The sequence below is a fragment of the Micropterus salmoides genome, unplaced genomic scaffold, assembly GCF_014851395.1.
Source record: "Micropterus salmoides isolate LMB-PRFRI ecotype aquatic unplaced genomic scaffold, ASM1485139v1 Ms_hic_scaffold_12, whole genome shotgun sequence".
In the NCBI taxonomy this organism is placed as follows: Eukaryota; Metazoa; Chordata; class Actinopteri; order Centrarchiformes; family Centrarchidae; genus Micropterus; species Micropterus salmoides.
This window is the reverse complement of record NW_024040263.1, coordinates 5,086,458-5,112,587: the sequence shown is the minus strand read 5'-3', so window position 1 is coordinate 5,112,587 and position 26,130 is coordinate 5,086,458. Positions and strand designations below refer to the sequence as shown.

Genomic DNA, 26,130 nt, shown 5'->3' with positions numbered 1-26,130 from the left:
ACAAAAAAACAATTACAAGGCGGCCAAATTTTAGACAAGGGCGAAAAGAATAGTGGTGCTCATCAAGCAAAATCTGTGGTTATGAACACAGCTGGAAATCCTGCCCTGTGGTTGTATGCCTCCGCCAACCAGTCAAGTTGCAGTTTTTGTCCATGTCTTTCCAGACTTATATAATATATGTAGAGAATTCTTGGAAGGAAATAACTTATCCCCAAAGCAAATTCCTCGTACATGTAAAATACTACTTGGCAATAAAGCTCTTTTTGATTCTGATTCTGCAGTGAATTTTTAAATTTTTAAATGGAAGTTATCACTATATTGATGATACATATTTATGATTCCACTGAATATCTGTACATTGTTGAACTGATCAATGAAGAATTGTCATAGATGCATTGACTAAACAGGAACAGATGTACATGATTACTATGTAAGGATGGATTCTTATGGAGTATAGCTACACAAAATGTGGTGCTTTTGTTTTCTCTGAGGATGTCATGTCTCTCTATGAGTTGTAGGTGAAACTCATTCATTACATGATTAGCTAGGCGAGCTCCATTTGAGGTCACAATGACCTTTGACCTTTGAGTCAAAAGTGTCACGTTTTCAGTGTCCAACAAACTGTGAAATATGGTCATAATCCTCTTTTCTGTTCCTGAGTTATGTTATTGAACAAAAAAAAAGTGTTTTCTGGATATCACAATGTCACACTGAAGTTGACCTTTTGGACATTTCATCACTTCATCGTTGTATCCCATTAAACATTTGTGTGAAATTTTGTTCATCTCTGACTCTAAGTAGACGTTTGTGCCACATTTGAAGAAATTCCCTCCAGGAGATATCCCGTTCATGGGAATCTACATTTGCCTTTGATAATGTCCATCAATAATAGAATGTTTAATATCATTTGATTATACATTTAATTTGTATTTTGTTTGGACAGAAAGGGGTTAAGTAGAGTTTGCTCAGCTGTAAAAACAAAACAAAAGATGTGTGGCTGCTCTAATCTGTTGAAATGAAAAGCAAGAGGTTCTGCAACGCACAGGTCTGGCATTAAGTTAACTAGTATTTTTCATTAACACATCAGTAATTCAAGTTATAGTATATATAATGATATTTTTTATTAAATAGCATTCAATTTGGCTTGTTTTGTTAGTAGTTTTAACATTATTATTATTGGTTGTTATATTATTATATTGTTCACAGGAGGGCAGAGGTCATGAAAGGCTTCTCATTTCAATCAGGTACATGACCACTGACTTAAAGAGTAAATGGCTGGCTTTTTTTACATTTTAAGATTATCAACAAAACTTAATAATAAGTGGTCTTTTTTCCCCATATCCAAAGTCTAATATATCTTGTGCTTCCATGGCATAGAGCTGTTGTCAAATAAAAACCATGGTATTAAAAACTACAACTACTAAACAAGCTATACCATGGCATTGGGTGACATTTCTTCATAACGGTGAATACAGTGATTTATTTCTCACAGCTTGTCAAACCAACAAAGCAGTGTAAAAAAGTAACTGTGCTCAGTGGCATCTGCCTAACACGGAGCAACTCTCCAGAGATGAAAAAAATAAGTCCCTGAGGTGTTTCAGACTAAACTGCACTGGTCACGTTCACTGAAATGAGGGAATGTCGCCCAATGAAACAGCATGGCTCTTTATTTATACTTAATAGTTTCTAGATGACAATAGATTTCTATGGCACAGAGAAAAAAAAAGCTATATCAGGCTTTGGTAACATATTCATATATTACTTTATTCATTCTTACATTTTCATTGTTAGTTTTGGTCTCTTCAGGAGATTTGTTGAGAACAAAAGAAGGATAAAATAGGGCTGGCCTTATCCTTACATTTTGTCATTGAAGTAGTTAAGGCCATCCAGATCTGTCATATTGTTTAGGAAATGCAATCTTCCCCCGTCTCCCAAAGTCTATCCTTGCCTTTCAGCCAATCACAATGTCAGATCTGTCCTCCTCCTTCTCCTCCTCACTCTTCCATTCGCTCTAGCTAGCTTCTCTCACTCTACCCCGTCTGTACAACGCTCACTCTCTCTCCTGTCCCAGGGTCACGCTTTAATTAACACTTCAGGTCTTATGAGTTTCTCCATCTCCTGATACATGCTCGCACACACCCACCCACACACACACACACACACACACACACTCACACAAACACACACACACACACACTCACACAAACACACACACACACACACGCACACATTTCGTGATCCCATATGCTTGGTGCTGTAAGTGTTGATTGGAGGGTAAGTTCATTGGCCCACCACACACAATGATTAGCACATCCATTTTCAATCAAATTGTAGTCACATACAATCTGCAAGAGGCACGCACAAAGCTATGCATGCAGCCTCTTACACACACACACACACACACACACACACACACAAACACTCATTCCTGTCAATCATACCTGTTCGTGGTACTCTATGCCCATTGAAAGTGTGTTAATAAGGATGGCAATCATGATTCCTCTGTTGAAGTATCTGCTGCCAACGATGAGATCTAGTTTAGTTCGGAGTCCCGCCCAGCAACGCTTGCATAGCCTTTTCTTTGGTTCAGGCACCTGTGCATCACCGCGGCATGGGCTGCTACAGCGGCATGGGCTGTTACTATGACATGGGCTGTTGCCATGGCATGAGTTGCTGTACCCATGATGATGGTCTTCAATCTGTTCATTAACATTTTCACTGACACTAAGTTGGTTGTAGTAGATGCAATACGGGCATACTGGGGACTCTCCTGAGACTTCACCTGGCAACGGTAATGCAGGATGCCCAGTGCACCCACCTGCACAGACAGAGGGAGGAGGTGATATAGACACGGGTTGCAAAAGTCATACATGCACAAAGGGCATAGTGAATAGCTGGTTCTGTATGTTGCACTCAATATATTCTCTGCTTGGTAAAAGTGAGCAACTTCATTTCATTTCTGGGAGACAAAATTCAATAACATGTGAGCTACTGTGCAGTCGGGATGCTTTTGTGTAGAGGGGTTCTTTTATTAGAACAGGGATGTGTGCATGCGTGTGTGTGTGTGTTGGGAGGAAGGGGCGTAGAGTGAAGTGGGAGTAAGATTTCAGTGGAATTCATTAGTAAGCAGCTTGGGAGGAATGCTCCAATGACAACAACAAACACTAATCTAGCATGAGCAGTTCACTTGTCATCACAATTACAACAAATTCATGTTTCACTAGAGACTATGGTGTGTGTCTATAGATAATGTGGGCTGCAACGAAACTTTCAGCAGCCAGACTTACTGAAAATTGGCTCTGCACTAAACACACAAAAAATACACTAGAGCATCTAGAGCTGTGGTTTTCAGCATTTTGGCCCTGGTGCATGTTACAGCATACTGAATAATTTCTACTCAGTTTTTTTGTGTATGAGAAGTATCCCAGACAGAATTAGAATTTATTACTAAATTGTATTCAAATTTGATATGTCTTTTTTCTGTTATGTAACCAATTTTACACATCAATGTCAAGTCATTCATAATGGGGAGATTTACTGTGAAAACAGTTGTATGTCTTCTGAGACTGAAGGAGCTTTGAAAAGTTTTGAAATTGTAACATTTTTAATGAAAAGCCTGCATTACCAGCTGAGAGTGTGCAAGATGTGTTGTGTTTTTGGAACATGACCCATTCAAGGGATTAAAAGACAAGATATCTTGGCTTCTGCTGCTGTGATTTTGACCATCCATTTTTATGCTTCCCCTGAAGTGAGTCCCCCATGTTTATAGAAGTGCAGTTTTATGGAGTACCACATTAAACTCTTCATATCTGAGAAATCAACACCCTAAAATCCTCAAGGACAGTTGCTGTAGTTGCTAGGTCAGAAAAAGGTAATATCTTGTTGCAAATCATTTCATAAATTTTCACATCCTAACACTCGCTTTCTTATCCTTTGTCTCCCTTCAGATTTCTGGGAATCAAACATGTTTAGCTGCACAGAGGAGGAGATGTGGACAGAAAGCTAGGACTGAGAGAAATGTTATGGATCAATTGTCTGGAGACACCGCAACCTTTAGGCTTGACTGAAATAGTTTGATTTGACATACAGTATTTTTCTTTTTAAACTAAGGTGAGGTATGAGAGCTTTTGTCTGATGTTTTTATATCATCCTTGTTTATGGTGTATGTAGCTGTTGCAAATGTGTGTTTCTCTTTTATTTATTTCATACATCTTAATCCATGTTCTCAATCTTTGTGCTAACAGCAAATACTATAGGACTACAATATCCCGAGAGTGTAAGGGATACACAGATGTGTTGCCCTGGGGCTAATAACCTGAATGTATAAATACACCACAGAGTTCTTGCATTCAGTTTGCCTTGTAGGCCATCAAGGTCTATGACCGAAAACTTATGCAGACTCTGCAGGAGTGCAGGAAGCTCTTTTCTTTCTTATAATGCTTTGCTTTGGGCACCAAAACAAAATTAAATTCATCTCCCCTGTGTCATGCGGCACAAGTCTGTGAGCGGCATGTCTAAATGCTACTGAGGGTAAGTGGGAAAATACGTTCATTTGTAATTTGAATTCATTTGATCCTCAAAAAAAAATTCTTGAATTTAAAGAAACAAAGCAGAGCTACCTGAATCTCTCTAACACAAACACAAAAAGAGGCACATTAAACCTTTGTTGACAACTGCACTGCTGACGTTGCTAGAATACAAGGGGCCCAGTGCTGGTCTTTGCCAAGGGCCTCCAAATCTGTGCTTCCACACCTGTAAGGCCCAGGTTGACCAACTATGACCTTGAGAGCACTCACAAACACTCACTAACACACACAAACCCTTTCGTTCTCACCGTGCTCCACCACCAGCTGCGTCTGTCTGTTGACAGTCTCTGTGGCGACAAGACTCTTCTGGCCCTGGCCCTTTGCATCAAGGTGACTGAAGAGCGGCGATATGAAGGGATAATTAAACCCATTCCCTCCATTACTGACAACAGGCTCGGTCTGAGGCTGATGATGCTGGTGATGATGCTGGTGATGATGGTGGTAAAGCTGATGAAGGTGTGACAGGTCGTTGGGCACGTGGCCTGAGTGCCGGTGGGCAAGTCCGTTCATTTCCCCAGCTCCGCCCCCTCTGGCAGCTCCACCGCCTCTGTCTTTCTGGCACACGCACACGCAGTGAAGGTGTGCGTGTGTCTGAACGATGCAGCGGGACAGTCGTCGCCACGCCTTGCGGCCCAGGTGTGCCAGGTAGCGGATGATCTCCTCATAGCAGCTACCTGGTTGGCTGTCGCTGGCCAGCGTGGAAGCTGATTGGTGGAGCTGGCGGGCGTGCTGCTCCGATTTCATTAAGGCGTGTTCTCTCTGCTTTGTTTCAGAAAACTGGGTTGCTATGACGACCAGGCACAGGTTAATCATGAAGAAGGAGCCCACCTGACAACACACACATTAAGCACCGTTGTAACACACAGTACAGTACATGTCATCTAGCTGTTACACAAGTCACTTTTTATGGTTGTGTGTCTACTTACTATAATGAGGAAGATGAAGTAGATGAAGTTGTAGAAAGAATGTGCATCCATAACGTAGTACATGATGTCCACCCAACCTTCTAGAGTAATTACCTAAATGAAAGCACACACACAGACACAGAGTAAAGTTTGGTGTGTAGTGTGCATAACATTCATTGATTGAATATGTATCCCTGTATATAAATGCTTACCTGAAAAATGGCGATCCATGCATATCCAATGTTATCAAAGTTAATAGCTCCTTTGTGTGGGTTTATTTCCCCAGCCCGACACTCATTGTAATACTGGTACCAGTTTACACATGACGCTGTTTCATCTACTCTGAGTCCCATCCCTGGACGGGCCTCCTCAGCTCCCAGGAAGCAGGATGTCCCGGCTACACGGCGGCGAGGCACATCAGTGCACCGAAGCATCCCATTTTCCCTTTCCATTGAACAGATGAATGGATGGTCATCGGTGCCATCTGGCCGATAGTAGCCACTCAGGAAGGAAATGTTGTATCTCCTGAAGAAGAAGGGCAGAAAGTGATTTAAACTATGTTATTTCATTTTATTTATCACATATGTATAGAAATTATTAACTAGTATACAGTAATGAAACGAAACAGAGGTTTCCTTATTGTCAAAAAGTTCCCCAAAAAGACCAAAAACCATGAAATGCTAGAATCTGTTTCGCAGTACTTCCCAAATCCTTTTCCTGTCTGTGGCACTCCAAGCCAATTTGGTTCTTATGAAGACGTAAATCTTAATAATATAATAGAAAAATATAATCATAGTTTTATTTTTACAAAAAGAGCTGGACACTGTATTTTTAGCAGTCATTACTCAGACAGGATTAAAATTTGCATTTATTGAGGACTATTTTCAGATGCAGATTAAAAACTAATAACAAAATACAAAGAGTAAGTTTCTGGACAAATTCAGGTAAAGTTCTGACAATTTTTCAGAAGATAAATCATTTTATTGACCTTTTGTTTGTGCAAAAGGTATTTTTTCTGGAAAAACGGTGCAAAAGGAAGAAATGAGGAAAGAGAGAGAAATACAGATGAAGGGAAAAGAAGAAAAGAGAGAGCGAGAGTGCAGTGGAGAGATAAGCAATCAATCATCTGTGGTGTAGTGAGGGGTCACAGAGGAGTGGTGCTCCCTCACTTCTCATTAGGAAAGGTCATTTTGTTGTTTATGAAACAGAAAAAAATCCAAATTGCTGACCAAAAATAAAATCTAGTGAGGGATTAGTTTTCAGTGAAAATGTATAAGCTACTGTACAGCAGGCTAATGTGACCAGATGTGATAAACGCATGAGCCAATAACAATATGATATTGCCTTTCCTGTGACAGCTGCAGTATGTTTGAAATGCATCTCCTGCCTCGGTGGTAAAATTAAACTAATAAATATGTTGTTGCTTTTTATGGTGTCTGTTCTACTCACTCTTAAGTTACAATCACATCTTAAAACTTATCATTTTCAAAAAGGCTTTTATTAATTATTAAAAATTGTATCGTGGGCATTGTGTTTTATTGTATTCACTGTACTTTTATTTGCTCTATTATATCTAATTGTGGTGTAGATTTGTTTAATTTATTTTTACTTTGAAAGCATGTTTTCTTGAAGTATAATTACTCAGTTACAGCAGGAACTGTACATTCATTATAAAACTACTACTCCACATAGAACAACAGTATAATAGATGTTTTCGATGCAGCCCTATCTCTTCATAAACCAGGGATTATCATCTAAGCGGGATGGTTGAGCAGATGTGAGACCAGAATGTGAACATGATGTCATCTGATGTTATGTGATATTATGTGACTGCATTTGTGAACATGTGAGTGGGAGTGAGAGTGATGGTGTAACAGTGTCAGTTAGACAGAAATTGAGCATGACATGAAAGATCATGTAGGAGAGAACAGGAGTGACAGAGAAACCATCAAGGTCTGTGCTGAATTAGCCACTGAGAGTGCCTGAGTAACAACACTCAAAATTCACTTAATCCCTTGATTTGTGATCTATCATGCTGGAGGTTGTATTAGGAAACACATTTACACATTTACTTCCTCCCAGACTGAGCTGATTAGAGAACAAACATGATCAGGCTTTCTGTGATATTGATCCCCTCTTAGAAATAATAGCTGGGTGAAAGAAGCTAATCAGTAGTGAGCAAACATTAGAGAAGGGCTTCAGAGTAACGAGGCCAGTGCATCCCTTGTTGTGACATCTGCCGGCTTCTATAGTAACTCACATCTTGACATCCTCTCCCATGAAACAGCGGTTTCTCAGTAGCCCCGCCCACAGCTGCACACCGACGATGCCGAAGATGAAGAAGACAAAGAAGCACAGTGCCAGCACGTTGCCCAGCATGGGAAGTGTGTCTAAGAGGAGGGTCACCAGGATGCGCATACCTACCAACACACACAAGCACACATGCAGCAAAAACACCATAGGCAACAGTGCGCGAGACAGTGCAGACTAGCACATCCACATATAAACCTAAACTTTGGCAAAATGTCAGTCATAGGAAGTGTTGGCCAGACAGGAAAAATCTCTTAATGTATTCTGCACAAAACTGGAGCAGTGCAATTAATCGAATGGCAAATAATTAGAGTTCAAACACTGATGATTTGCCTCCACTTAACTCTGCTGAAGACCCCAGATACAAAATCTTCCTCTTTTCTGCTTCTTGACTTGGCTACTTCAAACACACTCTCCAATTCTACAAAAACTCTGAGTTGAGCCAAGGCCACGGAGTGTAGTAAAAAAAAAAAAAAGAAGGTTTGTGCACTGAGCTGTTAAGAAGAACACAAGCCTCACAACGATTTCCATGACTTTGTGCCCTGTGTCCTGATTTGTTTACCCATGCGTCCATCAATAGCAAAGCTGCTGTTAATAGCTCACGTTAAGAAATGAAGTGGAATTTACAGTGCAGCCAGAGAGTACAAGGACAGAGACACATTTTTCATTGTCTTGGCTGCGACTAATGAGGTTGCTGACTTTCAGCTGAGGGTGTTTCCACATCAGATGAACAGTGTAGCGTCCCATTTTATACATGGTCCACCAATTATAGGGGACAGGAAGTTGATTGGACAAGTTAATGTAACCTAAAAGAAGTCTGCACAGTCACCATATTTAATATTTTGCTCAGACAGTGCCTTCTGCTTCATTCTGGTTTTCAGCAAGTCACATACACAATAAGTTGGATTGTTGTCAGGTCAGCAAATTTTCCAGTCAAAAACGTTTACAGTTTGACCATAAAAATCCACTTAGTTGCCCTCGTTTTTTCTCTCTTTACAATCTTTGACTGGCTGCATTGTCCTAAAGTCAGGTATGTCCTTTACTGTTCACCCAAACTGGATGTGAACACTCTGTAAACCAACCAAAAAAATAAGCGTCAGCACTTTAACCTCCCAGTCACTGTTTAATTTAAAATCCAATGTGCTTGAGCACAGGGCCAAAACAATGAAAGGCAATAAAAAATGTCTTAAAACTTTCTGAGTGCAGTGTATTGGAGGAAAAAGGAGAAAAACTCACTGGGAACTCTGTTGATGGCTCGCAGTGGGCGGAGAACCCGGACTGTCCTGATAGCTGACAGGCTGACGTTGTGTCCATCAAGCGAGTACTCCAGCATTCTGCGGAGAGGGAAAGCCACCGCTGTGTCACTGGCATCCTGATCAGCCTGACCTTGGCAAACCCTGAGCGTCTGCAGGGAATCCAGCAGATCGCAGCGTCTCTGGGATACATAGCCTTCTAACTACCAATCACTGAGGTCTCTGTCTCGCAGGACCAAATGATGCCATTGTCATTCTAGGGAGCTGTCTCACACACACACGCACACTTCCGTCGGTACGTCTAAGCACGCGCACACACGCGCTTGACATTTAACTGGCATTAAACAAGTGTCTAAGCTTTACACAAAACACACACATACACACACACACTGTTGGCTCATATTTAATGTCACATGCGCGTGTGTACGTGTGCATGCGGGTGTGTGCGTCTTTTAAACACTCACCCCACTATAACAATGAAGAAGTCCAATCTGTTCCATGTGTCGCCCAGGTAGCCGCTCTGACCTATGACTCCGAGAGCCACCATTTTCATCAGCATTTCCCCGGCAAAAAACACAAAGATCCCATCATCCAGAGCCTGTGCGCACACACACACACACACACAAACACACACACACACACACACAAACACACACACCCAGAGGATTAGTGTAAACTGATTAAGGGGGGAAATTAAAGCAAAAACTTTCCAGGCCCTTGATAATAAAGTCTCACAGCTGAACATAATTAGTTTGTAATTCCAGATTGTGTGTGTGTGAGTGTGTGAATGTGTCAGTGTGCTTTACCTGCAGCAAGTAGGGGGTGTGGTCACAGGGCTGGAACATCCCTAGAGTCACACAATTCAGCAGGATGGCCAAAATGCTCACACGCTCAAACCATGTGTCACAAGGTTAAGGAACAGCACCACCGCAGAGTTTGAACATTACAATAACATAATATTAGCACATTTCATGAAGCAAATTTAGCTCAACAGGGTGATTGACAGGAGTCTCAACCAATCACAACAAGCCAAGTAGATTGCCACTTACAAGTCCCACTTCAGCTCCGCCAAGGTGTTCTCCCCCTTGCCCAAATGAGCAATAATAATAATAATAATGATGATTACAGATGGGTGTCAATTTAAAGGAAAAACCTTTTTCTCTTTGTCATAGATTCTTGGGAACTCTGGAGTGATAAACACCATTCTTCCAAAAAATATTTCCTAATTTGGTGTTTTGATACTAGTGGTGGAGAATCACACATCACTCCAAAGTCTCGCATTGAGACCTGGTGACTCCGAAGACCATATAATATGATTCAGTTTTCATTCTAATCAAAGCATTCAGTGACCCTTCCTGCCCTGTCATCTGCATATATTATGTTTCTCCGTTAATTAATTCAGGTTTTTCTTTTGGCTTTGTCACCCATCTGTATCTAGCCAATGGTAATGTCTGTAGCAACCCTGAGGAAATCCTGAGGATACTGACTGGCCAGTCATATCTATCTTGCACTGTACAAAAAATACCGGACTGAACTTACAAAATATCTGTCTGAGCACACACGCACAACTCCATGTGTGGATGTTGTGCCTCCCAGCTAGTGAAATCAAATTTACAAGCACAGAACTGAATGTACTAACCTAAAAGACATTTTTATAAGGGTAGAAACTTGCAATAATAAGCTCAAATGTATCAACTTTCATTCACAAGCACAACTACTGACAGGACATTTTGACATGTTTAATATTCACAACTACAAAAGCGGGACAGCTACCATGAAACCATAAGCCAGTAAGACATTTGAAGTCAGTCTAAATGTAAACTTGCTTAGGGTGTGTGTTTGTGCATCTGTGTTGCTTGCTAGCTGTCAAACTGGAAGAAGGAGCATGGCAAAGAAGTGAAAAGCAGAGAGGTTTAAAGGGGAAAATAGTCTGAAGTAGAAACTTAAAGGAATGATTGTGTTCATACAAACACAGAAGCACACATACACACTCGTATTTGTGCGCAAATGTGAAAAACCGCTGAATCGATGACAGGGATGTATTCAAGAGTCAAGGACGCATACATAACAAAGCCCGGAGCATGCACATGAACACATTCACATAGACACATGTGCACACACACACACACACATTCACACTCACACACAAAGTCCCCTGCCCGGACACTTTGCTCTCGAGAGGGCGGAAAAATTAATGAGAGTACAATCCTTTATCACCCTTGAGACAGAGAGAGAGAGCGAGAGAGAAAAAGGGTGGGAGAGAGAAAGAGAGGGTAATCCAGTGTCCTCCCTTTGCTGTGGTTGCCATGGGAACCCCCATCTCACCGTGGGAACTGACTTCTGAGTTTCACAATCCGCTTGCATCCTGTCTGGACTGGAACACAATTAACACAAACACACACATAAACACAGACAAACACAGACAAACACACAATAGAAAATGATGTACTTCAGCCCCTCGGCACCTGCTGAAGCATCCTTTCCTCATTTCCTCACTGTTGAGGAGGGTCGTTTTAATCCTGCTCCATCTGTATACGTTACAGCAGCTTAAATAACCCTGTGTGTCCCATAAAACACACACTCTCTCACACACACACACACACATTCACACACAGACACACGCACGCATAGTTAAACACGGGACGGGGCAGGGTCAAGGTGTGAGTGATGGATGAGATGGGAGTATTTCCATAGTTGGTCCATCATTCAACATCAGTGATGAAACACAGAGGGAACGTCCTCTCCCCTGTCTCTCTGTTTCACGCTCTCCATTGCTTTTCCTTTATCTCCCCTCACACTCAACCTTTTCCTCTATCATCTCTCATTTTCCTCTACAGCCCTTTCCCCCTCTCTTTGGCCCAATTATTTTTCTCTTCGCTGTGCTCCTCCTGCTCTCTGTCTATCCCTCTTCCTTTATATAGTGCAGTATAATTTCCCATCTTTATTCCACATAATTTCTCGCATATCTTTTTGCCTCTCTCATCCTCTCCCGTGCAGATACACCCTCGTTACTCTGCCCTTGGGTAGTGCTTTAGCTTCTCTGTCAGAAACCTGAGTCTCTGCCTATAGATAAACTACAACAACACTTAACACATAATAATTAATGTCTTCAGAGAGATGGACAGAGACAGATATAGATACAGTAAGTGAGAGGTGGAGGAGAAAAAAGAAGGGGGCAAGAAACAAGGACAATTAGACAAGGGGTGAAGAAAAATGGCTTGATGGCTGAGTAAAAATAAAAAGCACAGCTGAACAGTGGGATGAGAGAGGTTAAGACCTTGACAATTCCAGCTCTTAAGTGTAAACAACTCAAAAAGTTACATGGCCTCCAAGCTTTGTCTTCTCCTAATTGCCTCATCCTCTCATTTTCCTCACTCGCCAAGTACCACCCCACCCACCTCCCATGCTTTCCCCCTCTCGAACTCTCTCTCACTGAGTGCCTACACCGGTAATAAAGGTCAGGGAGACATTATAAGTCATATCAGATCACATCAGATCAGATTCTCCATGCTAAAGCCAGCGTGCAGGAACATATTTATATGTTCATTAACCTAAAAGGATTATCGGACATGCTGGCTGTCTAGATACACGCAAGCTATGAACAGATTAATTTTTTCTTCATGCATGCCTGAGAATGTTTTAGATTTTCCAGTGTGGTACCACTATCTCATATCGCACCCTTTCTAAAAGGTTAGAAGTTCAAAAGAAGATCAACTTGGGCTGTTGCAAAAATCTCTTTGGGTGGTGTAATATCCTTCTCCAGCATGGCACTTTTTTTTTTTAAATAACTCTTAAGTTCATCAAGAAGATCTCTCCAGTGGACCATTTGACCATTTACCTTCGGGAAAAGCTTTGCAGAGAATTTGGGCCAAACCCCATTTATTAATGGCTTATTAACATGTGCTTACTGCAGATTTGATGGGTTGTTGTAAAAATCCCTTCCCTAATGACTTACTAACATTTATAATTGCAGACCTGCTGGCTTATCACATGGTGAGAAACCCGTGAGTCCCTATGGTATGTTTTAATTAGCTATACTAGCGGCATGACACTGTGAAAGGCAATGTCAGTTGGTCCGTTGATCCAAACTGAACTATTTCAACAACTACCGCATGGACTGCTGTAAAATTTAGTTAAGACATTCATGATACCCAGAGGATGGATCATAATGACTTCGGTGAATCTCTGACTTTTTCTATAGCGCCATCATGACGTTCTCATTTGTGGTTTTGAGTGAAAAGTATCAAACAAGTATGGGCGCTTTGATGGCTGGTTAGTTCAGGTTTCCTGTTTGACACTATACTTATTTTATCCAACAAAGACAAAAAATGACCCACATTTTTTTAAAACAAAATAAAGTAGCAATGGTTTTTGATGAATTGCCAGGAAAATTGGTTTATTGTATATTGAGATGTTGTGATTTTCATCTAACACCATCATCAGGTTGAAACTTCAGTTTATCCAAAACTTTGGTTAATGATCGAATATCTTTATGGTGAATATAGGATTGCTGTTTTTTTGAGAAAAAAAATATGAACTCTTAGTCAGTGGTTAAAAGGTCTATCAAGTTGGGTTTTTATGGAAAAATATATATTTTAATGAACCCAACAACTTTGATAAGAGAGTTTTATTCATGGACTTTACTTTAGTATATCTTGTTGCTTCTTTCTTTGTAATACAGTTCCGTTTACATATGGGGTTTTTTTCTGATTGTGTTTTATATGTCCAACCAGAGACAAAACCAGAAAATAAAAAGATTGGATTTAAAAAAAATACTACATTCATAATTGTAGACCTGAATTTAGAAAGTAATAAAATCATGACCTGCATGACACTGCAGTTATAAATGTTAGGAAGTCACTGATAAAGTGTCACAAGTTTGTCTCTTTCTTATAAGCCATTAAGTCTGCAGTTATTGTATTGGTAAGTCATTAATAGGGGTCCTTCTGAATTTAAAGGTTCAGTCTGTAACTTTTACTGGCATCTAGTGGTGGGGGTTGTGAATTGCAACCAGTGGTTCAAGTTGCATTCACGTGCTCCTCAGATGGTCCCATTTCTCGAGTTGTGAAGTTGTTCTTCCGACTTCAATGTGTGTTCATGTGCTCTTAAATTGGAATGAGGAATCAACATGGACGCTACTACAAAGACATGTTGGATTAGCATTATCAGAGCATATAAACAACACGCAGACATCTAGTTCACTCAACATCGACAGCAAGTTAACAGTTATAATCATATTACAAATTACATGTTTGAAAAATATATATATACAATATAGGATTTTGCACAAACCAAAAGTTCTGTATACTTCTTTATGTCTCATGTACACATTATTCCTCTTTTTGCAATAAAGATTTAACGAGGAAAAAAAGATTCTGATTATTCCGACATCACATGAATTAGTCACCGCTAATATCTCCCTTTCCAAGGGCCTAAAAGAAGCTCTGTCGGCTCCTGTGCTAAATAATATATGTGGTACTCCATTTGTCCAAATTTCACTTCTTCTCTAAATTCTAATAAACCAGACAACAACCACCACTACATCTTCTTTTTCTTTGTACGTATTCAACGTAATGACGCAACACGCTCTGTCCATTTAGGCTACTGTAGAAACATGGCGGCGCAACATGGCGACATCCATGCAAGAAGACCAGTGGTGTATGTAGATAGAAATGGCTCATTCTAAGGTAATAAAAACATAGCGGTAATAATAAACTTAGAGGTTCATTTATGCCTCTTTTCCATTACCGGTACCAGCTCAACTCGCCTCGGCTCGACTCTATTCGACTAGGTTTTGGCCTGCCGTCATCCACTTTCCATTGCAGATAGAACCCAGACATAATATCCCTCAATGTAGTTGGTCCAGATAGCAACGCCACACACAGCTGCCTCGACATAATGTTCAACACGCACACATACGCAACCCACACACAGCTGTCTCTTGATTTAAGTTAAAACGTTAAATCTTGAAGCTGCATTTTCCTCTGCCGTTGTCGCTGGAGTTGGCTGCCACATTGGCTGCAGTGGTCTGTGTGACTGTGGGACCAGAGCTGTCTGTAAGCTTCCCCCGGCGGCGGCTTGTTAACTTCCCCCGACGGCACTTGCGGAGCTCCTCAACTCCGGAAACGTTCAAGCACATTTTTGATCCACCATCAATTTTCATAAAACTGTCAAGATTCTAAATCTACACAGTTGATTTCTCACCTCAAAACTTCTCATAAGTAGATTTAGTGATGAAATAACATACAGAAATTGTAAAATATAAAAACTTTCTCTTGCTGGCCTCTGTCTGGCTTGCACAATGATGATACAGTGACTAGTGACGATTCCCTCTGACCAATCAGTAGTCTGCAGTGTTTTCAAGTCACCTTTTAGTATCACCTTAGCTCAACTCAGCTCACTTAGAACCTTGACGGAGGTGATATGAAAAAAAGTACCAGGTAGCAGGTACAGGTACAAAAAAAAGGAGAGTAGAGTCAAGGAGAGTCGAGCTGGTACCATGCAGTGGTAAGGGGCATATGTAAGGTATTATACACCACTGAAAACATAGTTATGTATATTATATTGCATTTCTGTCAATAGATCCTCCTAAATATTACACACTGGACCTTTAAGAGCTGTTTTAAAAGACAAAAAAATGTAATGCTACACCAGCTAATGGGATTTTTTACAACCTGGTAACCCAAAGGTTTTTTTATTAATGGAATTTAACTGATATATAAAACATTGGTAAATTATTGATTAAGCATTAGTTACAACTTATGAACCCCACAAAGGGTGCATTACTTGAAAGTGAAACTGAATTAGGAGAACAATTACTTTATATTAATCCCAGTTGGGGAATTAAAAATCTACAATATATGTGGTTTGGATGGGAAATCCTCAGATGTGAACTACTGTGCATGAAGGAGAAACCTGCTCACTGGTTTCCTCATGCTCTTTGCTACTTGGACACTCTGGAATCCACACACACAGACTTGATTAAACATAACCTAGTTATGCTCAAAGTCTGTCATGTGCAGTGTGTGTGTGTGTGTGTGTGTGTCTGAAATGAAGTTGGGCCAAGTTACGTTACTGTCAAGTTGTCAAGTCCTCTGGCTCCACCCCCTACAAGTGTGACAGCTGGTAACCATGGAAACGCTTGCTGGAATCATGTTAATTGGCTGAAATGATTCTGACAGCTCACCTACTTTGAATGAGACCTCCTCCTATTTATCGTTGTCTCCCTATCCCCCCCCCCCCCCCCCCCCCCACGCGCATACACACACATATCTCAACCCAATTAAGAAGCCGTTTATGAAAAGGAAAAGAGAGAGGGATAAATAGAAAGGCAAGAGATTGATATTGAGTAAAGGGGGATGAGAGAAAGAAGAAAAGAGAGGGAGAGCAGAAGAAAGGCAGAAGGCAGGCAGAGAAAAAGGTACTTGTATGGAGTGACAGATACAGCTTTTCTCTTTAAACAAAAGGAAACGCTCTGAATGTTTCATGCACTGCTGAATAAGATATGTCCTTCCTGTGTGTGTGTGTGTGTGTGTGTGTGTGTGTGTGTGTGCGTGTGCTCCAGCACCTCCCCACATGTGTATACATGTTTCTGTGTGTATCATATGTTACACATTAAAGGTGGGAGATATGAAAAGCTCAGCACCTCACAAAGTAGGCCCCTTGTTACACACTTACAGTGAATCTAACTGTCTCCTCCCCAAAGAAATAACATAAATCAACGTAGCTTGGAAGGAATACAAGAGAGTGTTATATAATAGGAAAAGCCCATCTTGTTTTTTGTTCCAAATAAATTTGTTAGATGTGCTGTAGGGTGGAGAGACGTACAGTATGTTGTAAACATGGCACATAGGAGAATGACTGTGTTTCTCAGAGGGAGGAAATAGAAGGACAGAAGATAGGAAATTAATTTGTAATATGTACTGAGTGCAAAAAAAAGGCAGCGAGCAAGGAGGGACTTACAGTTCTTAGGGACTGCCCCTCCCACCCCCCTCCTAGTGCGCTCACATTAATGTCCCTGTCGAACACCGTCCACCCACATGACTTCCCCCGCAGATCACTCACAGTCACACACACACTAACACAGACCCAGACAAACACACACGCACACTGTAAGTATGAGGTACAAACGTATATATAAACATGGGAAACGTGCCAGTAGCTGTGCTCTACGGACACATAATCGGAAAGACAGACAGACACAAACACTCATAAAAACAAACAAATATTGCAATCGGAAGTAACTGGGCCGTCAGGCCAGCGCTACACTGTTACCAAGCAACCAGGTGATTCCTCTAAAGAGCCTCTCCATGGGAGATTCCCTCGTTTGTGTGAGGGCATTCACAAGCTGTGTGTGTGTGTGTGTGTGTGTGTGTGTGTGTGTGTGTGTGTGTGTGTGTGTTTTTAAGTGTATCTAGTAAGTTAGTGCTGACACAGTGAGCATACAATGTTCAGGGATTCAACCATGGTAACAGCCCAGCAGGCTACAGATGAGTTTAGTTCATGGCAATTGTAGTTGTTGTTTTTTTTTCTCTTGGTGTACGTTTTTATTTATTCAGCAATTATGTATTTATATTTTATAGAGAACACAGTGCTGATGGTGGCAAATATCCACATACATGCAGGCAGCAGAGGAACACACACGCGCACACATAGGCACTCACACATGGAGTCATAAGCAGTGGAAAATATTAAATTTGGACAAGCCTTGACAAATCCCTGAGGTGTTGCTGACGTTTATGCATGCTTCGGAGTATTCATAGCTGCTCACACACACTAGGGCGCTGATAACTATACACATACACACACTCACACCTTCACGACTACAGCAGAAGTGGAGAGCGGTTGAGAAAGAGAGTGAGAGACAGGTAGACGAATGAGTGGTGAGACAGTGAAGACAGAAGCAGAGCGTGTTTCGGGGGGAGTGACTACTTCTACTGTATAAACGGAGGCCAGTAACAATGCTACTGACAGGCGACTGTAACCCTGGAGATTCATTAGGGCTTGTCACTATGGAAACCTCCAATAAGGGAAAAATGTTAGCCATCTTTTCCTACAGCTAATGGGTCCAAGGAAATACCTGAGGTCTTCCAAACACCCATACACCCATTCACTCACACACACACACACACACTCACGTGGAAATGCACAATACTAACCTTCTTCTCGTCTCCCTTGTTTTTAAACTTAAGTAAACATCTGGGTGCTAGGAGCCTTGTAGGTACAACAGCTTTGAGAAAGCACAGAGCTGAAACACAAACAGACAATTTCTCTCTCACATTATAAACAGAAACACACTCATACACGTACACACGTTTGCAGTGCTTCACGTGCACTCCTGGCAGTGAAGGATATGGGTGGCAGACAGCTCGAAGGCACCAGGAGCGGGGTGGGCTGTTTTGGGTCAGAACCAAAAGTACCACTGGTGCTAGAGATGGGTACGGCAGCTCCTCCTTTTCCTCTTCCTCCTCCTCTTCCTCCCCGTCCTGCTCCCTCTCCTCTCCCTCAACTGACACATGCACCTTCTCCCCCTCCTCCTCCTCATCCTCTTTCTTCTGTGTTGGTCCTCCGTGCTGCTCATACACGTCTGGCTCTTGGGTGCCCGTCATGGCCGTGCTGTGAACAGCCTGTACCTAAAAGAGGGTGCAGGGGCACCGGCAGACTGTTCAGGACACAACAACATATAAATGCACACATGTGTGTGTCTGTGTGTGCGACTGACACTGTATAGCTCCCCAAAACAAACCAGAACTGCGCTGACTGTCAAGCCTGCCATCCCGTCCACGAGACCCTTTACCCTCTAGAAAAGCAGCAGAGAAAAAAACCCTTGTCTGTTTTTCTCTGAAACAATAAGTGACCTTCAGGAGACGAATCATAGCCAGAAAGCAGTCCTGTGCAGGAAACATAAATCTACATAAATCTAAACAGAATGAACTAATAGAAGCCAGCAAAGGTGCAAACACTGATTCAGTGCAGACGACAGGAAGCACTTAGTCCCCTTCAATATAATCCCACAGCTGTACAGCAGTAATGACAACAGGGCATTACTGTTGATGTTTTTAATCCAGACTGGCTTTAAACAATCTGGAGTTGCAGGGAGAAAGTAGCTTAGACGGCTTTTTCATATTGGTATGAAAAGAATAAAGTCTGGGGTTGGCTAGTGATATTGTCAGTTCTTCAGTTTCTTTTTCTTTTACAATAAATTTCCACTCACGATGGTTTATCGAGATAAAATATCTCATGAAACACAGTGACATTGTCGAGCTACAACAGACTGTGATAAATTTTTATAAGTACTGACTGGAATTTCTTGAAGCATTAGAAAATAATGTAGGAAATGTCAGATTGAATGATAATCTCTGTTTAAATTAAGAGCACGATCACAAGAGCGGATTCCTTTCTTTGGCTTCAGATATCATGTATTAATTTCATCACATTTTCTGCTTTATTTGGGCAGTATGCAGTGGACTTTGGCAGGAAAAGGGCATGTGACAGTCCACATTGTCATGAGTACACAGCAAACGCTTCCCACTAGCCCACCGTGTGCTCATTCCACTGCTTATTGATCCCCACAGATGTAGGCAAATTTATTCCAAGCCTACCAATTTGCTATTAGGTTGGAGCAAGATTATTTGGAAAACTAACATAAAGAAGATTCAGGACAATAGGAGCATGGGCCAACCAGGAGTCCATGCAGGCATATATACTCTGTTTATAGAGTGAAAGGACAAGCATGTGTATCTGTGTGTGTTTGATGAAAATAATGAGATTGAATCTGCCAGCTTCTTTCCTGTGTGTTTTCATTATGGGCACATAGCCTAGACTGTATCCAGGGCCGCACAGTTTAAGGCTTTTTGTTGTGATTCAATGGTAGCTGTTGGGCAGACATCAATTAACAATTGAAAAAAGAAAGAAAGCCATTCTTCTGCACAGTTAAAAACCTGCTGATGAGTTCTTTCAAAACACTTTTAAAAACCTCAATATGAGCTTCCTTTGCTAACAGCTAGGTCATGTGGAAATTAAATCCTCCTATTGAATCTCAACCAGTCACCAGAACAATATATATTCATACCTCTGTAAGACCTCTGAAAACCACTAAGTTTTATATTCACACTCATTCGCACTCATTACAAATGCATAAACTGCACAAAATCTTACAATAGCGTCACGCTCAATAGAACCAGAGCAAAATCTCCATAAACATTTTCTTCTTACTCTTGATGTTATAGCCTACAATGATATAGGCCTACATCCTTTTGAAGGCCGACCCTTATCACATACCGACGACATCTATGAGGCAACAGCATTTCCAGCATTACTCTGGTTCGGGTGAAGCAAACAATAAACAGTCTAATTAATCATAATAAACTGTAGAATGATATGAAACCAATCACCTTAATATAAGTCTCAACATTTTTGTCATATTATATGATGTAAAAATACATAAAGTAAGATATGGCCAATAACTTCTCATACAGTAAGCTGCTACAGGCAATTTCTAACTGCATGAGAATATCATTTAATTTCACATTAAACACCGCCATTGGCAAGGAGCGACATCACAGGACCTGGACATTTTCTATTGTGCCCCGGACATTCACCCACGGCAGTGCCCGGGACAGGAGAGCAAAGAAAAAGTATATAAAGGCACAAAAACCAAAAACTTTGTCTGCCGTCCTTACCGGGGAGCGGCGTCCATCCACCAACGTCATTCACTCCGGGTCCGCCGTGCGCCCTAAGCTCCAGGAGCCCTGGTGCTCCATCTGAGAGCAGCCCGCTGGTCCTCTGCCTCCTCCTCCCCTGCCGATATCCAAACTCAGTCTGTCAGTGGTGAGGATGAAAAAAAGAAGAAAATATTAAGGGGGGAATATGACGCAGAAGTTTTAATAACAAAAGTAAAAGTTAAATAGGACCAAGCGACTCTCTGTGCGTCTGCGTCCCCTCAACCGCTGGACACGCTCTGCGGTGTCAGGTACCGGAGTTCAGGCGCACCACGGAGAGGGAGAGCCGCGTCAAGCCAGCCGGAGAGAGGCAGACCGGAGGTACTCGGATTTTAACTTCAAAATAAGACTAGTCCCGGAAACTACACTCTACATTAAACCACCTGCTTGAGAAATACAACTATTTTAGTCAAAATATCGGTTAAAAAAGACGTTAGTCACATATTGGATAGCCTATACGTGTAGCATAATTAGCCTACAACAGGTGAGTTTCTGGCTAGTTTTAGTGTCAACAAAATCATTGTTGAATAATATGGTTAATATTCTTTCTTCAGGCTTTTGCCTCAGCTTTCATTTAGTTAGTGTAGATTAGCCTACAAAACATAGTAATTTAGCTAAGTCATTCAGAGTGGGAATAAAATCTGCCCTTTTTTCCTTGGAAAAATGGCTGCCACTAACAAAACAGTTAGGGCTGGTGGTTAGTTGGTTAGCTGCTACTACGCTAAGCTAAATGTGCAATGCAGTGTCTACCATCAATAACCAACTAGGCCTATTTGTCAGGTAATTTCACAAATTTCATTTTGAGTGTTTGATTTGATTGCTGATTGTTACCTCTTGTATTGTCCCCATATCTTCCATCCAGCATGGCACTGCCTCATCATACAGATTAATGGTGTGTGAAACTGAAAAAATAACAACAATAACAATCATATTGCCTTATGATTGTTATTTTGTGTATTTTCTCCAATAACAGTTTTATTTTGAAAGTTTTGACTCCATAACTTTAAGCTTAATACTGGTAAACTTGACACTGATGGAGAAAGTCAGAGCATGTGACTTGTCATCTCTCCTCCGCCTCACAGTACACCTCATCCCAATATCCCTCTTTCTGCCTTTGCCTGGCGGTTGTCTCACCAGCCAGCGACCCTGGACTCTGTGTGTGTGCGTGTGTGTGTGTGTGTGTGTGTGTGTGTGTGTGTGTGTGTAGGTGGGTGAAGGAGGCTGCTGTCATATAAAAAGATGATGTTCCACAGTCACACTCAGCAGGGATGTTGATTTTCTAAACCCAACGGTGTGTCAGAGCTCAATACTCTGAATTCAGTTTATGACATGACAGGTTTCAGAGAACATGGAATTATTATTGACCCATCCCCTACTGTAGGTTACTTCATAAAACAACATTTTCATAACATTGGTGAGAGACTTATCCAGATCCTTTACTTAAGTTAAAGTAGCAATACCATAATGTAAACATACTCTATTACAAAGTTAAAGTCCTGCATTCAAGATTTTACTAAATGTGCAAAGGTTTTAAGCATCAAAAGTACTCATACAGAACAGACCCATTCACAAAGTTTTATATAGGTTACATGTTTAGGACCTGAGCACAAAATGTGTAACAACCCTACTGAAATTTCTTTTTTGTGTGTGTTTCCATTTTCAACAGCCTAAGGTGCCCGAGAACTCACGAAACTTTGTACACATATCAGAAGTAGTGAAACTTTAAGTGTGATAAGGGTCTCCCTCATAGGTGTGACAAAATTGCTTACTAGGGCTCCCTACAGAGCAGCCGCCACGACTCGTTTCATCAAGATGTATGACATTTTTGGAGCAGATGTAGCATAAAAATACCTTTTGTAGTGATTAAATCCAACAGGAAGTTGGCCATTTGAATTAATTGGCCATTTTTGGCGATTTACAGCGTCCATACTTTAATGAACTTCTCCTAGACAATTAATTGGATAGACTTAAAATTTTCTCAGTGCAATCAGAACACATTGATGATGAAAAGTTGAGCTGACTGTGAGTTTTCGTTGAAGTGCGCATCCATGGCGTGGCGTCGAATATCAGCGTTTCACCATAACAGCAACAACAACGACTGGCAACAGGAAATGACCAGTTTTATGCTGTGATGTCCTACTGCTAACAGGTAGACCACATCCCTTTCATATGTGGCCAGAAAAGCCTTAAGACTTTGTTGATGCTATATTGCGAAGTGTGCTTTCATCACACGCTGTTGCCGTGGCAACCCATTATTCACCATGAAAAGGGAATTTGTTGTAACTTGAGGGTATATTGTCCAATCTGCCCAAAGTTCACATGTTTGATAACACTCTCAGCCTGAACACATGCCAATAAGGAGTTATAGTTATTGCGCCACCTACTGGCAACAGGAAGTAAACATTGTGTGACAATCATTATTTGACGTAGGCCTACATTCAATTTTCGTGTGGCCCACATTTGATATACTGTGACGTTATGTGTAATTAGCGGGCGTTCCATAGTACCACATAGCAGACACCGGAAGTGACATTTAAGTCCTTCTTGCAGAGTCGCAAATGCATTCCAAGGGGGTAAGCAGTTGAAACAGTGAAGCCGACCAAAGCCTGCACGGACGGTTCTATGTAGGACCAAAAATGATGTCAAAACCCTGTGACATCCCGTCGCACACGAGAGATGTAACCGTATTGCTTAGATTATAAACTTTCAGTGAATCTAAAACAATGATCAGTGACGCTGCGTTGGTGTTTGGCAGGTGAGCCTCGTAGGTGGGCTGATTAATCTGTGACGATCCGAGTCAGTCAAACACACTGAGTCATGAAACTTTATGTTGGCGCAGCTATGCAGCTACCAGAATTACGGTGTTTCTGCCGTTGCTTTACGTGATTAAACCACGGTTATTCTGCGCGATCATGCGTAGTAGACACTGGTGCCAACAGGAAGTAACCCTGTAGTAGTATTTTATTGGTCCAAAACTGGCTTCACTGCTCTCCATTCAAATCAGCGGGGTGGCTTCGTCCAGTAATATACTGTCTATGGATAATTCAGAGCCACGTCGGACGACCTCCGTCAACTTCACCACGGGACACCCCAACATGCCTGAAAAAGTGAGGGCTGTTTATCTGTGCTTGCAGCTTTCATATGGTTTATTATCACTGGTGCATTTACTTGTAATCAATTTAATGCCATATAGCTGGTCAAGGTGGATTATAATATTTTATAAGCTGATCATATGTTCTGAAATTTAGAAGGAAAATGTAAAATTTCTCCTTATAAACTCCTTATATTACTCCTGGAGAATTTGTTTATCATTTACCTTCAGTTAATTTATATCCATATAAGAAATAACGTGCTTCTTAAGAACCCTGATCAAAGAAAGGATATGTATATTTTACAGGTGATACCAACAAGGCGGAGAGTAAAAAAGGCAGAACAGGCATCCATAGCATCTTAAATTAGTGCTGAAACTCTACTATGGCTCATTTTTCTGGGGGCTCCATCCAATTCCCTAAAGGCCCCCTGGCAGTCCCTGGATCCCACTTTAGGAATTAATATTAGAGGCTACAGCAGGTCTGAGCAAACAGCTTACAGGGAGCACTAGTCTTAAATACTCTCCTGCTAATTTTTTAATATGTACATGTAGCCTCCAAATAATTTTCTGGGGATGTTTTGTTTGATGTTTACACTCCATTAGACAGAAACCATAAGTCCCACAGAAGTAGCTTTGAGAGGCTATAATGCTCATTACACGCTGGAAAGCAAATTTGGATGAATAAAAATAGACAGACAACTTTGCTATTCTTAGATCCGTCTAGCGGGGCAAAAAAATTAAATTTGCTGCACTGGAGGAAAAACCATCTTGTTACGTAAATCAAAAGGGTTTCTCCTCTGTGCTGTGGCCATTTTCGGACATCTTAGACTCAGCTTGCCAGACTCAGTTCTACATTGTCAAAGTGTTACATTCGTTATTTATCACGTTAACATGCTCACAGTCAGCGTGTTTAGTAGTTAGTCTAAGTAATATTTAGAACTTATTATATTATAATATTTAGCTTATTAGCATGAAATTATCTCAGCTTGTAAGTTTAAGCATGTAAGCTATTTAACTGGCTAATATATAGCATAATAGCCTGCTAATTCTAGCATACCACAGGAGCCTTTCTCAGCCTTGAAACTCTGATTCACAGAAACAGGAATAAGCAGAGACAAGGGAAAAACACTGGCTTAGATAGTGTAACAGCAAAGAAGGTCAGCAGTAGATATAAATATAATTAGTAGCCTTAAATAGGTAAAATCAATTTTTACCACCACAGTTAGCATGCATTGTAAGCATTCATCATAATACACAACTAAGGCTTTTGGGAATATGGCCATTAGTTTGCAGCACACAGGTAATATTATTAAAAACCTGAATAAATGAGTGGAGAAACATCAAACATCAAATGCAGTTGCATACAGGGCACAAAGGACTAACATTTTGGACCTTGCCCTCCACCACCTTCATTAAAACACAAAATGAGGGACTATCTTTTAGAAGAATGGTGTTCATTCCACCAGTAGGATTTCAGAGCTGTGTACATCTGCCAAAACACATTTCTGATCTTCTGCTACGAATCCAGACCTCTCGGGTCGTCTGGGACGGCTCTGCTTTCTGTCCCCAGAGTCAAAACTAAACATGGAGAAGCAGCTTTCAGTTTTTCTGCACAATGTGTCCGGAACAAACTCCCAGAAAACTGCGGGGGGAAAAGTTAGGCTTTTGATTTTTATCTTATACAGCACAGTAACATTTGTTCTCCTCTTTTATCTTGTTTTTCTTGTGTTATTTGAATGTCGTTTTATATTGCCTTTTACATTGCTTTCATGTTTTACGTGAAGCACTTTGAATTGCCTTGTTGTTCAAATGTGCTATGCAAATAAACATGCCTTGCCTTACTTCTAAACCAAGGTCTTTCTTTTTGTACATCTCTGCCGAGGAGCATCCAAGATGTTTTTGAGATCATAACACCTTGCTAAGACACTGTCAAGGTTCAAGGTTCATTAATTTGTTGTTTAACAACACAGTTGTTGCACAATGAAATCATGCATGTGTAGCACAAAATGTGAATGTGAAACTCTACTGGTTTTATGAACACTATTCTTCCAAACCAAACGCACTTCATGTTTGTTGTAAATTGTCATCCATTTGTCTCTTGTTATGGGCTGAAGCGGACAAGTGGAAATTGTTATCTGTTAATGGTGCTAGATATGAAGTGAGGGCGTCACCTAAGTCAATCTGATTCATCCTCTTGGGGCTACGAATGTCTGTATCAGACTGTTGAGATATTTTGCTCTGGACCAAAGTGCTGGACTTGCAGAC

At 41.0% G+C, this 26,130-nt stretch overlaps 1 protein-coding gene across 3 annotated transcripts in view; it reads right to left on the bottom strand.

Annotated features, from left to right (window-relative positions):
• Nucleotides 1-21,056, bottom strand: part of cacna1hb (calcium channel, voltage-dependent, T type, alpha 1H subunit b) — a 45,521-nt gene extending 24,465 nt beyond the window's left edge. For 2 of the 3 annotated variants that reach the window (XM_038712985.1, XM_038712986.1), the window contains exons 1-10: nucleotides 20,736-21,056; nucleotides 18,409-18,686; nucleotides 9,861-9,954; nucleotides 9,519-9,652; nucleotides 9,038-9,135; nucleotides 7,752-7,911; nucleotides 5,704-6,016; nucleotides 5,513-5,605; nucleotides 4,835-5,414; nucleotides 2,442-2,818 (exon numbers count right to left, since the gene is read on the bottom strand). In XM_038712985.1, coding sequence (XP_038568913.1) covers nucleotides 2,442-2,818; nucleotides 4,835-5,414; nucleotides 5,513-5,605; nucleotides 5,704-6,016; nucleotides 7,752-7,911; nucleotides 9,038-9,135; nucleotides 9,519-9,652; nucleotides 9,861-9,954; nucleotides 18,409-18,686; nucleotides 20,736-20,765 — 2,157 coding nt within the window. In that variant the 5' untranslated portion in view covers nucleotides 20,766-21,056. The remainder of the gene's footprint in view (nucleotides 1-2,441; nucleotides 2,819-4,834; nucleotides 5,415-5,512; nucleotides 5,606-5,703; nucleotides 6,017-7,751; nucleotides 7,912-9,037; nucleotides 9,136-9,518; nucleotides 9,653-9,860; nucleotides 9,955-18,408; nucleotides 18,687-20,735) is intronic. The other variant, XM_038712987.1, reaches the window with a different exon arrangement.
• Nucleotides 21,057-26,130: the final 5,074 nt, after the last annotated feature.